This window comes from Chiloscyllium plagiosum, unplaced genomic scaffold (assembly GCF_037043375.1).
Source record: "Chiloscyllium plagiosum isolate Xiang-an unplaced genomic scaffold, Cpla_swu_hap1 HiC_scaffold_22, whole genome shotgun sequence".
Lineage (NCBI taxonomy): Eukaryota > Metazoa > Chordata > Chondrichthyes > Orectolobiformes > Hemiscylliidae > Chiloscyllium > Chiloscyllium plagiosum.
The window spans coordinates 42,776,884-42,794,783 of record NW_028270160.1 but is presented as its reverse complement, the minus strand read 5'-3'; the positions used below and the strand labels follow the sequence as shown (position 1 = coordinate 42,794,783).

At 39.8% G+C, this 17,900-nt stretch overlaps 1 protein-coding gene across 1 annotated transcript in view; it reads right to left on the bottom strand.

Annotated features, from left to right (window-relative positions):
• adgra1b (adhesion G protein-coupled receptor A1b) overlaps positions 1–17,900 on the bottom strand; it is a 529,688-nt gene that overhangs the window by 24,746 nt on the left and 487,042 nt on the right. The window contains exon 17 of the mRNA XM_043712551.2: positions 4,468–4,613. Coding sequence (XP_043568486.2) covers positions 4,468–4,613 — 146 coding nt within the window. The remainder of the gene's footprint in view (positions 1–4,467; positions 4,614–17,900) is intronic.

The following is a 17,900-nucleotide window of genomic DNA, read 5'->3' as shown; positions in this document are numbered from 1 at the left end:
GATTGACACACCATGTATTCTTAAAGCGTCATGCTCTTAAAGTAGTAAGCTCACTTTTCTTCCAAAACTGTTTTTTCTCCGAGATCAAATGAATTATTTTACTTCTTGTTTCTTTGAAGTCTTTTTTGCAATGAACTCACAATAATCATCTCATGTAGTATCAAACTTTAGTGATTTGTGTTTAAGACTGGGTGCAACCACTAATTCTTCTTTGTGGATATTTTTAATCAATCTGTTCAGAAACAGTATTACATACCTTTGGTGCAACTTGAACACAGGTATCCTGTCTCAGAAGTATAAACACCATCACTGCGCTACATAAGTCTTCAATCCTTATTTCCATGCTGAGTCTAAGGGCTTGTCAAACTAGTGGTGGTACAGAATAAACCACTATTGAGGTCTTAATAAGGTGATGCACTTGTCTGACCCAACAAGATGTAGTTTGCTGCATGATAATAGCTGGTACAAGTTACATTAATTAGTTAGGCATAATTACAAAGACTATCAGGAATGAGAGATGATATGTCTGTTTCTATCAGGATCTCAGGCTACACTGCTTCTGTTTCACCGAAAGAATGTAATATCCACTGCTTCTATCTCCAACATAACCTCTTTCTGAAATATTACTGGAGACAACCCAGCTGGCCTTACCACTGATATTTCATTGAAATGAGTTGATTCTTTTCCCTCAAAAAAATTGTCAGGCGCAGGCCTAGATTTTCTGATTATAAAGTTACAATGTCGTAGCCATTTAAAATAGGCAGATTGCTGCCAGTATTCTAATCAGAATATCTATATCAATAAATACAGTCTGGCATTAATGCATCCAGGCAAGAAAATATTATGGCAGAAGCAGATAATCAGTATTATGACACACATTTAATTTTGTCACCCCTGTAAGATCACAACCTTCACAAACGGTATTCCTCAAAACGTTAAACACAGAACATCTCTGAAGGTCAATGATTCTGTGTGTGCATAAATGTGGTTGTTTTCTGACAGCAATTCTACCTCATAGAACCTCAGAGGCCCAAAATAACCTGCAACCTCTATCAAGATTAGATTTTGGATAATGTCAGGGTTAATTTCTGTGAGATCTGAGATCATTTGTGAGGTTTATTTGAGTTCCAGAATTTTCTTCCTGAGATTCTTGTAATCCTGAATTCACATGACTCCTACCTATTCTGCCCGGTTTCATGCAGGGAAACATCTTTTTGTGAGTGAGAGAAGAATTGATTGGATAACAAGTGGAACACCAGTGAACCTTGTATAATTTTTGGAAATATGCCCACAAGCTGTAAGAAAGGAGAATCTTTAAACAGCCAGGGGTTTTTTTAAATAGAGTATGATGATGTGAAAAATTACAACAGCTGTTGTTTTAGCTTGGCCACCCGATGAATCTTTTGGTGGTATCTTGCCCCACACAATGCTATAAAGAAGATTAATGGCACCTGGAATGAGGTCAGCTCCAGCCCTTTATAGTGAGAGGGGTCGGGGATTTGAACGAGGTGATATTTGCAATTCATTCAGTAAGGATCGAAGTGTCGAGGGTAACGTTTTGGATGGCACCCCTCCCCCCCACTTATTTCCTGCCCTTTCAAAACAGCCATTTTTAAAAGTCTTTGCCTCTCGCCCACCTTCTGCTGCCCAGCATTTTAAAGCAGTGGTGATAGACTGAAACCCTTAATTGTCACTTGATTGGACAGCTAAGGACCTCAATAAGTCTAAAGATAGGCAACCTCATGGTGTTTTCCATGCCCCCTACATAATGGGGAATGGGTTAGGATGGATTGGGGTGGGCTGGCCACCCAACACATTTCACATGCCGTCTCTTCAGTATTATCATGGGTGAGAAGGGCCTTGTTGAATTCCTGCACTGCATCTCATAGATAGTACACACTGTTGCTATTCAGCATCAGTGGTAGAGGGACTGAATGTGGATGTGGTGCCAATCAAGTGGGCTGCTTTATTGTGGATGATGTTCAGCTTTTTGAGTGTTGATAGAGCTGCACTCATCCAGGCATGTGGGGTGTATTCTTCCACACTCCTGACTTGTGCCTTGAAGACCATGGCCATGTTTAAGGGAGTCAAATGGTGCATAACTCAATGATGCGTTCCTAGCCTCTGTAGCCACTGTTCTTATATAAGGAGTCCAGTTGAGTTTATGGTCAATGGTAACCCCCAGGAAGTTGATAGCAGAATAAAGACTGTATAAATATGAATGCTCATTTTCCAATAAGAACTTCATAAGTACAATATCCATGTCTTGTGCTATATGTGAGTTGTCATAAATCTGTACTTTGTTGTAAATATTAGTAACGGTTTTGGTGAGCTACTTCATATAAATTTTCTTATCCCATAACCACTGTATTTGCCCAAAGCACTTTCAGCAAATGAGAGATAATCAAGCTAGTATCTTTGCACCAGCAAAACTCTAACATTATCTGAGTATTAGTGGGCAACTATATATTCTCACTGAGATCCTCCACTGGGATCCATTTTGCTTTACACCAAAGAAAAGAGATTTGAAAATTTCCCTGAAACATTGAACACGAGAAAATTAAAAAGTACGAAGGAATGAAAATAAACTTTAAATAAGACAAAAAGGGAATAATAGTGCCTTAAATCCTAGCAAAATAAATTGAATGTTAAAATATTTTGCAGCATTTGTGTTGCTGTTATGTGACAAACTGAAACCAGTGGAGCTCGAAGTAATGTTAGGGGACAGCACAGCTGGTAACTTGAACAAATCCTCATCTGTATCCCCCAAACAGAATACCTTTCATGATATTGCAGGAAATGTCAGCAGAAGCTGGCAAGGCCATAAATCAACTTTAGTGACTGTAATCCATTGACGCTTTTAAAATTGAAACAAAATGTAAATGAACTAATCAGTAAGAATGCGTGAATCAAGCTCGCTGGGCACAGGAAAGATTGCAAAATGGTACAGCAAATGCATATTCCAAGTGGAGTAGTGAAGTGCGGTCACAAGTAAAATCCCAAAGTGAAGACTGAAGGAGTTTCAAAACATATAAACATTAAGGTTGCAACCCGATAGTGGCTGAGACACTGAATGAAGAAGAGCTGAAAATAATATTTTTTTCTCTCAGCCTTCTCCCACCATAAAAAGATTAGGAAACGTTTCTAATAATGTCGAACTGAGATTCCTGATCTAGCAGTGCGACAGCAGAACGAGTGGCAAAGAAACAAGAAAACCAAAAACAATAATGTTTTAGCTGCATCTCACGGGCAATTACTCCCAGATCTTCCATTAAACGACAAGCCACTCCCCACCTTCATGAGTGAGAAAAATATCACTCCAATTCTGAACATTAAGTCCCACATTGCACTCAACTCATTCAGATTAAGTTCCTATAGATATGCATTTTCCTGTTGCCTATAATTTCTCTTCCAACTAAACAGTGCTGTTAATTGTCTGTGCAGAAAGTGAGGACTGCAGATGCTGAAGATCAGAGTCGAGAGTGTGGTGTTGGAAAAGCACAGCGGGTCAGATAGCATCTGAGCAGCAGGAGAATTGACATTTCGGGCAATTAGCCCTTCATTCCTGATGAAAGGCTTCTGCCTGAAATGTTGATCCTCCTGCTTCTCAGATGCTGCCTGACTTACTGTGCTTTTCCAGCACCACACTCTTGACTGTTAATTCTCTGTGCCATGTACACCAAATTCCCTTGCCCTCATCCCAGCCCACTAACTGACACTATTGCAGTTCTCCTCAGAGACTCTTCTTGCACAAATTCAATCTCCCCTTAACCTCATTTTCATTTCCTTTGATCTGACCTTTCTTAGCTGGCCCATCATTCACCCTTGTCCACTTTCACCATTCCTCTAATCTCCACTCTCCTCTTCTTGTTCAATATTCTTGCTCTCCTTTCTCTTCCACATCCCCAGTCCTGTCCTATTTATTGGTTTTCTTTTTTCAAACTCCTTCCCTCCCCATATCCTCGAACTATTCTTCCATTTGTGTCAATAGTGACTCCTTTCCTACCCTCTTCCCAACAACCCCAGCTGAAATTAATAGAGTCTATTGTCCTGAATCCCTTTGTGCAACATTATATTAAAAGTGATGAGCAGTCAAAACAGTTTGATAGCGTTGTACCTTCTGTAATTGTGTTATCAAACGGATAACATGGAAATGATTGGAATTGTCAGAAATAGAATTCTGTTTTAAGGCAGACAAACCAATTCAGACCAGTAACAACCATTTCACATTTTATTAGCTTTTCCTTCTGGCTGGTGCATTGCATGGAAGGGACTACATGGATGTGACAAAGGGAGTAAAACAAATGCAGGGGTAAGAACATACAGACACGCATAGAACATCTTTCTCAGTAAATGCTTCTCACAGCTTCAAGTTGACCATTCACTTCATTTGCATTCTAATATTCATCATCAATACAAACAACATGTCGTTGTTTCTTCAAAGTTTTTAATACTCTTGATACTTACCTCAACATCGGTTGCTGAGTGTGTTGTGGCTGGTCATTGTCATGGTACTGAGGGACTTTTCTGGTCACTTGCTTGTAAATATTCCTGGCAGTGACACAAGTCCAGAAGATTGTAGATAGGGTGGAATAATGTAAAACAATTCCGACCTAAAACATAAAAGTATCTGCATTACACAAGCAGCCTCAGCAAAATACCTGGATGGTCAATGTACAGATTTGTACATGCGAATGATTAATTCCGATCTCTGTATGTAAAAAAATGGAATGTATACGTATGTACAGCATCACCAATTGTAGAGATATCAAAATAATTTTATGAATAAAGTATATTTTTGAAATAAAAAAAAGCTGCATTACACACGCAGAAAAAGGGAAAGCCATCATAGACATTTATGCTCAGTGTAACGGCTAAAACTGGCTTTATCATACAATATAAAACCCTCTGTGGTGTCATTACACAGTATACAATCCTTGTGTGCCTGGCAATTAAGATATTGGAATGAGAAGCTATTCCTGTTGGCTTTTATTTTTGAGAAGTCTCATGAGAGAGTTTGAATATTTGAACATTGTTCAGAGGGCACAGTCTGAATGAATATCCATGTATAATTCAAACTGGCAAATATTGAAATCTTTTTAAGATCTGTCTCTCATAGTTCCTAAGACTCAGACAGTAAATATATCAGCTTCTCACCACCTCTGCCATTTGGGATTCAACTCCAGTTACATTTCATTTAAAATGATTATTGAACATATTCATGAAATCACTAATATTCTAAGGGTCAATTTTACATGGCTGTTGCACTGTACACATGCTGGATATTGGATACAAATCAACAGAACACTCAGCAGCAGATGTGGATCCAAATATACTGGTCCTGGTTGACCATGAGATTTTCCACTCCTCTTTAAAGATGGGGAGTTTAACAGACCGCTTACAAAACTAGTCCATGGTGAGTCTCCTGTTCCTTAAACTATATCTAGGAGCCAGAACATTCAGACAGGCAAACCCTCCAGAAACTTGCAAGTGAACTATATGAAAAACAAATCCTGTTACTGATTTCCTGGCAAAGGGTGATAAAGCAGGGCGAAAGGCACTACCCAGATCTGGTGGCCACTTGCTGGAGTTTCCAATAGAGTGGGGGTTTGATGGACACTTACTTGCAATGATTTGCCCACCTGCCAGATCTGAAAGAGTGAGGTGCCTTCCCACTGATCCCAGAAACTTCAGCAGAATCAGTGTTGGAGAGAAGTGACCAGCGTGACCCCAGAAAAAATGTTGCACAGCATGACCATTTTCAGAGCCAGCAGATTTAGGAGACAGTCATTTTATCTTGAGAGGAGTGCAACATTATGATCAAAGTTTGATGTCTTTATGGGGGGGTTTACAGGTATGTTTTTTACTATTTTATATTAGTATTTAATTAGCATTCTTACTTCATTAGAATATTTGTCAAATTGTATTCATAGAATCTTGTTAGCATAAAAGAAAAACTGCATTTAATTGGATTCATGATCCCTTTCTGCATCCAACAAGCACCAGAAGTTATAGGCTGACATTTTTGATTTTAGCAAATGTGGCAGAGTGTTTGCAACTACAATAATTCAAATGAACAAAATGTACTGAAGGGATGTACATAAAAGTCTACATCCTTGATTTACATCACAAACAGTTCATTTCATGATCCTTATGTGGTCAATGGATAGTACCAGAAGTTGATAAACTAAGTGTATAATTTTCAGCTAAAATACTTTGATGTACTGCCCTTGAAACTTTCATACATATTCTTCCAGGCTATCCCAACTAACAAATAGATGAATCATTGATTCTGTACACCTGTCAACATTGTGGCTACAAAATGGCACCCAGATAGAAGGCTGATGTACAGGCCATTCTGCAGTAACGCACGTTTTGTCAATGCAAATTTGCTGTAACAGAATTGATGAATTGGGGATATTGTTTCTAAAGCATGAACTTTTAAAACATGTTTTGGCTGTAACACGATTACATCACCAACACTTTAAGTACTGTTTCTGAAGCGCAATTTTTTTTATAACACATGGTTGCACACAAACGCATCCATCACATTATAGAAGAATTGACTGTATGTGTTAACAACAGTGTTTTTGGAAAATATTTTTCTATTCAATATCTGATAAACCTTTCTATTCAACACATTACAAACAATCTGCACTGGCATTGTTTATGTTTAATTAAAGAAAAAATAAAGATATAAAATCCTTTTTTGTAACAATGCCTATTGTCTAATAGCCAATGTAAAAGATTTAATAGCAGAGCACTTAGGAAACAATGACAGGATTGGATTTCGGAAGCAGAAATCATGCTTGACAAATCTACTGGAAGTTTGTGGATGTAACCAGCAGAGTTGATAAGGGGAAGCCCATGGATGTTGTTTCCTTAGAGTTTCAGAAAGATTTTTATATGTTCCACGTAAGAGGTAAAATTAAAGCACAGTGGATTGGGAGTACTGCAGTGAGGAGGATAGAGAACTGGTTGGCAGATAGGAAATAAAGAGTACAAATCAATGAGTCTTTTTCTGAGTGGTAGGTAGTGACTAGTGGGGTACGACAGGGATCAGTTCTTGGACCCCAGCTATTCACAATATATGTTAATGATTTAGGTGAGGGAATTAAATGTAATTTCTCCAAGTTTGCAAATGACACAAAGCGGTTGGGAATGCGAAATGTGAGAAGACACAGAGATACTTCAATCTGACTGGGACAATTTGAGTGAATGGGAAAATGCATGGCCCATGAAGAATAATGTGGATAAATGTGAAGTTACCCACTTTGATTGCAAAAACAGACAAGCAATTTATTATCTGAATGGCGATACATTGGGAAAGGGAGAGCTGAAAGAGGACTTTGGTGTCCTGTACACCAGTTGCTGAAAATAAGAATGCAGATGCAGCAAGCGGTTATGAAGGTAAATGGTACGTTGACTTTCATAGCAAAAGGAGCAGGGATGTTTTGTTATAATGTACAGAACCTTGGTAAGACCATGCTTGTAGTATGTATGCAGTTTTGGTCACCTTATCTGAAGAAGGATGCTCTAACTCTGGAGGGAGTGCAACAAAGGTTTACCACACAGTTTCCTCAGATGGCAGGACTCATGTTTGAGGAGAGAAATGAGAGATGAATTAGAACCACATTCACTTGATTTTATAAGAATGAGGGGGGGCATCTCGTAGAAGGTTATGCTATTTCTTCCTTCCTGCAAGTCCTTGTCTTTATTGTCTCCTGTCACTGACATGCTGTCTCACTTTGTTTCTTGTCTTGCCTTCCATTTCTTTTTTCATCAAAGTTTAAAGTTCACAAGATGATGGAGACCAGAACATAAAATGTACCACCAAAACCTTTGATATGGGGTTGTTAATCAGGCAAGGATGTTGCTAGCACCAGACAGACTGGAGGAGGAGATCTGGGCCAGAATGGGAGACAGATCCGGAGCAAGGTCTGCTCAGGGAATTGGCAATGGCTATGATATGATGGCCTTCAATTCTTCACCAAGTGGTGACAGAGTGAATCGATATTATCAAATCTCAACAGTACCAATAAATTCTGCAATCACGAAAACATAAGTTGACTGAATGTTTAAAAAATGACTGAAGTTTGAGTCTGATCAGGGACTGGTCATACAATCCAAACCTACAATGGGGGAGTGATGGTAAGAACTTAAAATTGGGAATAGTTAGAGCAGGATTCCGGGTCAATGTATTGTAAGGTGGGATAGCACAATGGAGACTAAGATTAAATGGTGGACTTCAATATGGTCTGGGTACAAGGGGATGAGAAGTTGATGTTGGCCTCTTTTTCTAGGGGGGGCTGGGAAGCAATGCTTCCTCTAAGCTGACGAGCTGACATTCCAATCCTGCAGAGGCCATACATATGTTTGCCTCTTTACTGCATTTCTTCACAAAAGGACTGTGCTCTGAAATAAGAAAAATAGAGGATATACTGCTGACCAGCATTGCCAGTTCCACAATGTTACTGTTGACAATCTTAAAAAGGGAAAAGTGAGGACTGCAGCTGCTGGAAACCAGAGTTTAGATCAGAGGGGTGCTGGAAAAGCACAGCAGGTCAGGCAGCATCCGAGGAGCAGGAAAATCGACATTTCAGGCAAAAGCCCTTCATCCTGATTTTCCTGTCCCTCGGATGCTGCCTGACCTGCTGTGCATTTCCAGCACCACTCTGATCTAAAATCTTAAAAAGGGAACATAACCTTCGATTTTGTTCTGGTCACCGGACCCGAAATGTTAACTCTGATTTCTCTCCTCCACCACTGGCAGACCTCCTGAGCTTTTTCAGCAATTTCAGCTTTTAGTTTCTGATTTTCCACATCCACAATTCTTTCGTTTTTTTCTAAGATTGGATTTGGCAGATTAGATCCTGCTATGTGCTTCCAATTTGCTTTTAAGATTTATATTCTGCACCCCTCAATGACCTGAACACAGAGCACAATGTGAAATTCAAAGAAGTGGCACATTGAGAGTTACATCCTAGAGGAGCAAAATAGTAAAAATAAAACAACATTTTTAAAAATATTAATGTGCCATTTGCACAGCTGCTCCATTTTGAAATCTATAAGGCAGATCGGCATGCCTCATTCAGCAGTTATTACTGTGTTTTCCTTCAGGGTTGCAACAGAAACAGTGGATGGAAGAGATCTAGATTGGTGCAGCTTCAAAAACTATTGAGTGAAGGAAGGAATAGAGTTGGAACACTTGGAATACTAATTAGAAGCAGGAAAGACTGAAACTGGAATGAGTGAATTTGGCAGGGAGCAGAGCTGAGAATGGAAATTTTTCGCAGTGATTGAAAGCAGATCGACATTTTTTTCAGACCATGTATGCGTGCTGTTATATTGTTAAGCTATTCTCATGCTGGGGATCAAGTCCACCTTCTCCCATTGCAGGAGCCACCTCTCCTCTGGAAAAGCAGGACAATCATGGCTGTTATCTCATTGAAGATCTTATCCCACCACAAGAGACATTGGTCTAATGCTGGCAGCTCAGTAGTACCAGTGTTACTAGTGTCTGAGATGGGGGGGTCTCTCATACTGAGACATTCTCAAAGCAAAGTGCCTTTGGTTATAGAAAGGTGGGGGGACAAGCAAGCAGGCAGGCAGGCCTGTAATCAATGCATTTCAGGCTGCAACAGAAGCACTGTTGCTGAGCAGCTGGCCACAGCCACTGAGAATGCCATCCTGGCCAAGGGACATCCATAAAAAGGGCACAGCCCTGAACACACTGGGAGGCTGCCAAGGTTTAACTCAGCATTTGAACACATGGCAGCGGGTCCTCTTGATGCACTAAAATGCCTGCATGGGCAGGAAGTGGCACCTGATTGGTGGTTTAAGTGGTTCATATGGGCCCCATGATGCTGGACTGGCCTCAGCTGGCAAACTGCTGTGGCGGGGGAGAAGGTGTTAGGCTTTACTCCACTGGCTCTCCCATCCAGATTGTTAGCTCTCCCAGATTTCACCCTATCCCATTGGACCAGGAACATTCAGGTCACTGTATCAGAAAGTTAGTTTAGGCAATGTCAGGTTGTTGACAAAAAAAAACATTAAATAAAATAGCAAGGAAGGTGAAAAATGAGAGAAAACCCAGAAAAATCTTCAGTAGAGGAATGATAAACACGTACAAATTATCACCAAGAGAGGTAGATCAAGAAAGTATGAAATAGTTCAAAAATGGCTCTGGACAGTTCCTGTCAGGAAGAAGGATTTTGAGTTATTAGATTAATAAATACCTTAAGAAACCTTGAAGGAATTGGACAGTTCAGCCAGATGGCCCAATTGTGTAGCTGTCTCTAAAATTGGTGTTACATCACAATCATAGACAGGTAATGAATACTAGATTTTCTGAAGATACTTGACATGGACAAGTCAATCAGGTTAATCTTTTCCACATTTTCTCTTGACAGTTGGCAAAGGTCAACCAGATGAAATTGTTGTGCGAATGCAAGGGAATTGCTAAAATGAGGACATGTACATCTACACAAACATTTTTGTTCTTAGCCTGTTGAAAGTAAGGACTGAATCACTGTTCAGAGTGGTCCAATTCTATCTGGATTTTTCTAATCTATGACAATTACGTAACAATTTTAGTCTGCCTCTAAAACAGATCACCTGAAGGGATGTTTGGAAGCAACAGATTCAGTTCTTATGTCAAGGGGGAAAGAGAGACGTTGTTATGTAATCTGGGTTACACTAATATAAAAGCAGATATTGCATAGAAAGAGTTAAATGGCAAGTAAGAGGCATGGAATTTTCTTTTTGGGATTGACATTGCTGAAGCTATGAGGGCAAACTCAAGTCTGTTTTGTTGAAATGAATGAAACTCTATTCAAATTGTAAAAATTGGCTTTTGAACCACAAAACTGAGAATTTTATTCGGTTAACAGTAATGGAAAACTGCAGTCAATCTACTATTTTCTTTTCTTTTTTAAACTGACCTTAATACATTGCTCAAGAATAGGTCACTTTGGTGATAAATTTGATAAATTCTAACCAGTTTGTTTCCTTCAGTGACCACACACGTTTAATTGCTTATCCAATGAGTTCAGGTCCAAAGCACTGATTCTGGGAATACAGGTCAGCTGCTGAAAATAATTTGTGTAAAGAGGACAATCATTCAAGGTGTTGCTCATAATGAGCAGGGGATATCCAGCAATTGAAGTGCTCTTGTGGTGTAGAGGTAATGTGCCTTCCTCTTAACCTGCATAGGCTGGGTTCAAGTCCTGTCTATTCCAGAGGTACATAATAACATCTCTGAACAGGTTGATACAGAGCACATTAGTTTTTTAAAAATTATAGGAGGGGAGTGGTTTTGTGGCACAGTGGTAGTGTCCCTATTTCTGAACCAGGAGGCCCAGGTTCAGGTTCTACCTGATCCGGATGTGTGTTTTTTCATGGATGAACAGGTTGATTAGAAGTATTTAAAAGCTGAAACTGCCATGATACCAAAAGCAATTGTATAAGATTAGATTCTCTACAATGTGGAAACAGACTCTTCGGCCCAACAAGTCCACACCAACCCTCCAAAGAGCAACCCACCCAGACCCATTCCTCTATACCTAACACTATGGACAATTTAGCATGGCCAATTCGCCTAACCTGCACATCTTTGGACTGTGGGAGGATACCAGAGTACTCAGAGGAAACCAACGCAGACACTGGGAGAATGTGCAAACTCCACAGAGACAGTTGCCCGAGGCTTGAATTGAACCTGGGTGCCTGGTGCTGTGAAGCAACAGTGCTAACCACTAAGCCACCATGCCATCCTTAAAATTATGCAGTGCTCAGACTTAATGTCAAGATGACTCAAATCCTTTACTGTCCTAATAAGGAGAAGGCTCTCCAGTTTGAGGCAGAAGTCCAAAGATGGTTTCAATTTCGAGTTGCAAATCCATCTCTGCTACAGGCCTGTTAAGAAGTGGGATTTTCCAAAGGTCAGAACCATATTTGGATAGGAGGTGGCATGCAGGTCCAAGCTGAGACAGGAGGAGTGCTGATGTTGGAGCAGGCAGGTTAAAAGTCCTGCTCCTGTTTCTGTCCCCATTTGGGACAGGAAAATCTGGCCCATTTATATTTGTTGTCAAAAATGATTGATATCAAAAAGCACAATTTTACTGTCATTGATTTACAGAACAATGTTGAAAAATATCTGGGCGCTGGTAGATCCACAAAAGAAAAGATAGGATGTCACTCAATCAATAAATATGCAAAACTTAAGAAAATCCCCATATTTTACTTGACATGAAAATATAGGGCAAAATGGTACATGGCTTGTAGAGATACAACAGAAATCATTTATTTCATTGGGATAAATGAAGATTAAGTTAAAATTGTGCAATTATCAACAATGAATTGGAATATAGGAAGAATTAGGATATAAGCCTGTTACATTCCAAGATGTTTTCAGAACTGATACATGGTAAGTCATGACTCTGCGTAACTTTGAAGCTGAAAAAATAATATTTTTTGTGAGAACAGTAGAAAGGGAAAGTTAAGACTTGAGGCTTTTAATTCGTTAGGAATTGTACACAATGAGTCAAAAGCTAGAGCTGTTTAACCACATACAACATATGGTTGGATTCTGGAGTACCAGAAAACAAGGCTGGCAAATGTTTCATGATTATGGATGATGGAAGAAAGAAATTGACAATGTTTATCCAGATTAGTCAGCTTTTAGGGTTCCTAAATAGCGAACTCAATCTAAAGTTCTCTAAATAGAAAACGCAATCCAAAAAAAAATTTGTTCATTGTTGTGGTTCTGTTCGCCGAGCTGGGAATTTGTGTTGCAGACGTTTCGTCCCCTGTCTAGGTGACATCCTCAGTGCTTGGGAGCCTCCTGTGAAGCGCTTCTGTGATCTTTCCTCCGGCATTTGTAGCGGTTTGAATCTGCCGCTTCCGGTTGTCAGTTCCAGCTGACGCTGCAATGGTCGGTATATTTAGTGCACAAAATCCCATGCAAGGACTGCACAAAACACTACTTGGAAAAACAGGAAGACAGCTAACGATCTGCATCCATGAACACCAACTAGCCACGAAACGACACGACCAGCTATCCTTAGTAGCCACACACGCAGATAACAAGCAACATGAATTCGACTGGGACAACACTACTATTATAGGACAAGCCAAACAGAGAGCAGCCAGGGAATTCCTAGAGGCATGGCACTCATCCACAGATTCAATCAATAAGCACATCGATCTGGACACAATATACCGACCACTGCAGCGGACAGCTGGAACTGACAACCGGAAGCGGCAGATTCAAACCGCTACAAATGCCGGAGGAAAGATCACAGAAGCGCTTCACAGGAGGCTCCCAAGCACTGAGGATGTCACCTAGACAGGGGACGAAACATCTGCAACACAAATTCCCAGCTCGGCGAACAGAACCACAACAACGAGCACCCAAGCTACAAATCTTCTCACAGACTTTGAAAAATTTGTTCAATTTTGGAGTATAAATTTATAAAATATGGTGGGGCAATAAGATATATTTGGAAAAATATATAGCTTTTAAAATCAATCATTTTCATCAGCTTCCAAAAATTACAAGCTACACATTTGAATTCTTAATTTAATAAAAGTAATATAATTGGATGTAGACAGATTGACTGGTCTTTCACCTATCCCTGTTCAGAGGACTGGCCAGACTTCAATAATATTTCTCCACTGTATTCTATCCTCCACTGCCCTCACTGCTTATCCCACAGGGAGGCCAGTCCACATTTTTTATCGTACATCAATTTCATTTAGGTATTCCGTGTGCATGAATTCCAGGTGCTGTGCCTTTTTCTCCCCCCAAATACTCTCCTTTTTGCATGGCCTGCCTACAGTATGTGACCTTTTTGATATCACTGCCTGAAGTAAGTTCTCCTGAAAACCAGCTTTCACAGGAACCCAGTCATTTGTCTGTTTGACTGTCCGTGACACACGTCCTTCTGAGTCACTTCATTTCGAATTCATTTATTCGAGCCTCATCACTCTTCTTGATAGGTTCTGCTTTCAGAGCCGTACATTGTCATCGGCTTTACAAGGGATTTCAGAAAATGAATCTTTGTTACAATCAAGATGCTCTGGCTGCTCCCAAATCTCTGAATTGAGTTCGCAACACCATGGCCCATGTTCAGTCTTGCTTGAATACATGCTATTGATAGATATTTTTTGGACTCTTCCTGTCTTCATTATATGGCTCTTGCCTTCATGCAGTTAGTCTGACACCAGGCAGCTGCTAAAAATTGGTTTCCATTGACTTCCTTGGATATTTTACATTAGCTTCCAGGCATTCCCCTGGTTTTCCAGTAGTCTCCCTACCTCTGGACCAGGAGGCCTGGGTCAGGTCCCAACTGCTCCAGAGGTCTGAGATAACATCTCCCAGCAGGTAAATTAGAAAATACCTGGGCTTCCAGGGCAGGTGGGACTTGAATCTGGAACTTCTGGCCCAGAGATTAACTACCACCACTGTGCCACATTAGCAACCTTACTGAAAATTGGAACATGTACTGGAAAGATTTCTAATGTGCTTACAAAAACCTAAATTGTCTTGTTATAGAAAGGGTGGGGGGGGGGGGGTGTGGTTGTGTTACAATGCCTGCTCCTCTCCCACTTATCGTAAATTTAAAAGGACAATCTCCCTTGCCCAATATAATTACCATCCAGATTATCCATGTCCATTTGGTACAGTGTTACAATGCTTCCTGCACTGACTCTCAACAAGGAGCACAGATCCCCTGGCACTGACTCACTGAGAGTATAGTTTACAATAACTACCTCTGAGACTAGGAACCTCTAACAATGACTCACGGGGAATAAGGTCCAGTTGGATTAGCTCCCATGGCACTACTTCAAAACAAAGAACAGAGGAATGATCTCTGGTGTCTGGGCCAATATCTATTCCTCGATTAACATCATAAAATCAGATTATTTTGTCACTATTGGACTGCATAATAATGAATGTTTAAAAATCTCAAGGGTGGTTTTAATGCATGCCAGGCAGATAAATATCTAATTTTTTGTCAGTCTAATTTCCTTCAGCATTTCTGATCTATGTTTTTGTGGTTTTCATTTTATCTCCTGGGGCCTCATGCATAGGATTCTTGGTATAAACAGTCACAGGTTCCAAAAACAAGAGGTCTGTGAGTCTAAACATCTCATGGTTTGAAGCCAAAAACAGAATAGCACCAAGAATTTCTGCTGGGAGTCTTTTGACATTGTGCCATAACTTTGGTTAAAATCTCATAGAAATGGCAATAAATCAGTTATTCATGAGGTTTCTCAGACCTGTTTGTCAATCTCCTGCTAATATCGTCATGGGAGATTGGAAAATCATCAGAGAATTCTGTCTCAGCTTTTCAAAAGAATGTTACTCACTTTAAACTTCATTTTGCAGGAATTCAGGTTCCTGCTTTTCAGAGAAGACAAAAAAAAATGCTCGAAGCTGCTATAATTTGTGACATGAAATCACAATTGGCATGATTCATACAAAGATCTGCAGCACTGGGAGCCGAGCATAGCAAAATGCAGCCAAGAATTGGTGATCCTGAGTTCTTTCCATGGTCAACCCATACCATTCACAGTCACCCTCACTGGGCTTAACAGACAAAGACTTCAATAGTTTGGAGGATTAAGTTTATATCCCTGCCCTTGGCCACCCAATACAAGCATCATGAATAGCTCAACAGCCTGATGTGCTCATTTTTACTCAGCATGCCAGCCTCCTGAAGATCTCAGAGGCCCTGGATGTGGAAACTCTTGGTCTGAGAGAGCCTGCCACCAATTATGTCACTCTTACATCGGTGGTCTTGTTTGGGATGAGTTGAGATTTGCCCTTGAAAGGGCACTGTTAAATCCCCTTTGACTCGCCTCTCACCTGAGTTTATGACAAGATTGGTCTAAGAAGGGTTTGGAGTTTAATCAGCATAATTTCAAAACAAACACAACCCATTACTTGTAACTGCATTTCAAAATGAGTTCTGATATTTGTGAATACAGTAAACTTTGATTCCAGTAAACTTTGAGGACAGTTACACACGGTTGCAAAATGCCTGCCTCAAGTGCTAAAATTTAATAAACTCATGGTTGTAGACCATGGATTCTATTCAATCAAAATCAAAACAGTAATTCAACATTTTACATTTAAATTTATCATACTTCACGTGTCATTGTTTCTATTGTCTCTTACAACAATTGTAACTTGCAGGTAGTTCTCTTTTCTCTAGATATTTAAGCAGCTATGTGGAGAGATGAGAGAACCTGGGATTGTCCTCCTTAGAAAAGAGAGGGAGAAGAGTAATTTTGTTAGAGATGCTCAGCATGAATGGTTTTGAAGGGAGTACATGAGGAGAAACTGTTCAAGTGACAGAACGCATGGTAACCAAAATACACCATTTTAAAATGATTGACAAATTTTACCAGGTGAGTTTTATTATATGGAATGGACTGCCTGAAAGAAAGTACAAAAACTACAGTTCCACCTCTCCCCAGATCTCCCTGCCTCCTTAAATCATGGAAAATGGGAAGCTTCAACCTCAGCTTTTTGATAGCACAGACACAGTGGCTCAGTGGTTAGCACGGCTACCTCACAGCGCCAGGGACCCGGGTTTGATTCCAGATTTGCGTGACAGTCTGTGTGGAGTTTGCACATTCGCCCCGTTTCTGTGTGGGCTTCCTCCAGGTGTTCCAGTTTCCTCCCACAATCCAAAGACATGCAGATTAGATGGACTGGCTATGCTAAATTGCACTGTAGCTTCCAGGGATGTGCAGGCTGAGTGGGTTAGCAATATGAAGTGCAGGGTTACGGGGAGAGGGTATGAGGCTGAGTCTGAGTGGGATGCTTGTTGGAAGGTTGATACAGATTCGATGAGCCAAATGGCCCCTATCAGCATTACAGGGCTTCTACATAAGATTCTAATATTCTTAGGTCTGGAGAAGCAGCAAAATTTGTTTCTTGCAAAAAACTGAAATTCACTAAGCAGCAAGGAGCTTCTTCTTTGGACCCAGAAGATTTAGAAAATGAATGGAAATTGAATCGTATCTCATGTGAGATATGGAACTGACAGGAGCTTCAATATCTGTATTTAGTTCCCCAGGCTGCATATCACTGCAGGTCAATGTGCAAGCTTGATCCATCTTAATTAATAATATAGAATAATTTATAATAGACGACTTCTGGATATTATCTTCTATATTTAATTTATGTAGGTCCACATTTGATGGATCCAAAAGGGTTATAACAACAAATTCACAGCAAAATATGAAAATAGTAAAAATGCTAACAACTCTGTCATTTCATGTGTGGATATGGATTAAAAATTGTCAAGGATACAACAGGACAATTCTGTAATTGTTAAAACTATAGAATAATGGAAAGTGTTTAAAAGCTATGATATTAAAAGTATCTATAAATAGGACATTTACTGTATGATAAATAGCATAGCATATGCATGGCTATAGCATAGGAGCAGGTTAACTTACACTAGAAAACAGTAATCACAGAATGAGAATGATGATGTTAAAGGCAAGGTTGGAATGTTTTATGAACAGAGTTCTGACTTCATTATGATTTAATTAAAATGTCAGGGAAGGAATCAAGGACCAAGTTGAATGAGAGATGAAGAATTTCTATACATACTTAAGAGCAATTCGGATCTTATGGCTATTTTAACTGGTCACAGATTTGGGTAAAATTAATTCAGCCCAAATTCTTCACTTCCTACATTGAAAGAAACCCCAATTTTTTCAAGAGTATTTATTTGATTAGTCTATCCAAAATTGCATACTAGACAATTAGATCAGGAAGGATAAATGCTTTAGAAAGTATTTACTTCAGGAAGAGGCCATTCACTTTTTGATAAAGGTATATGTAGTTATTCATTTGAAAAACATTGTTAATTTCAACT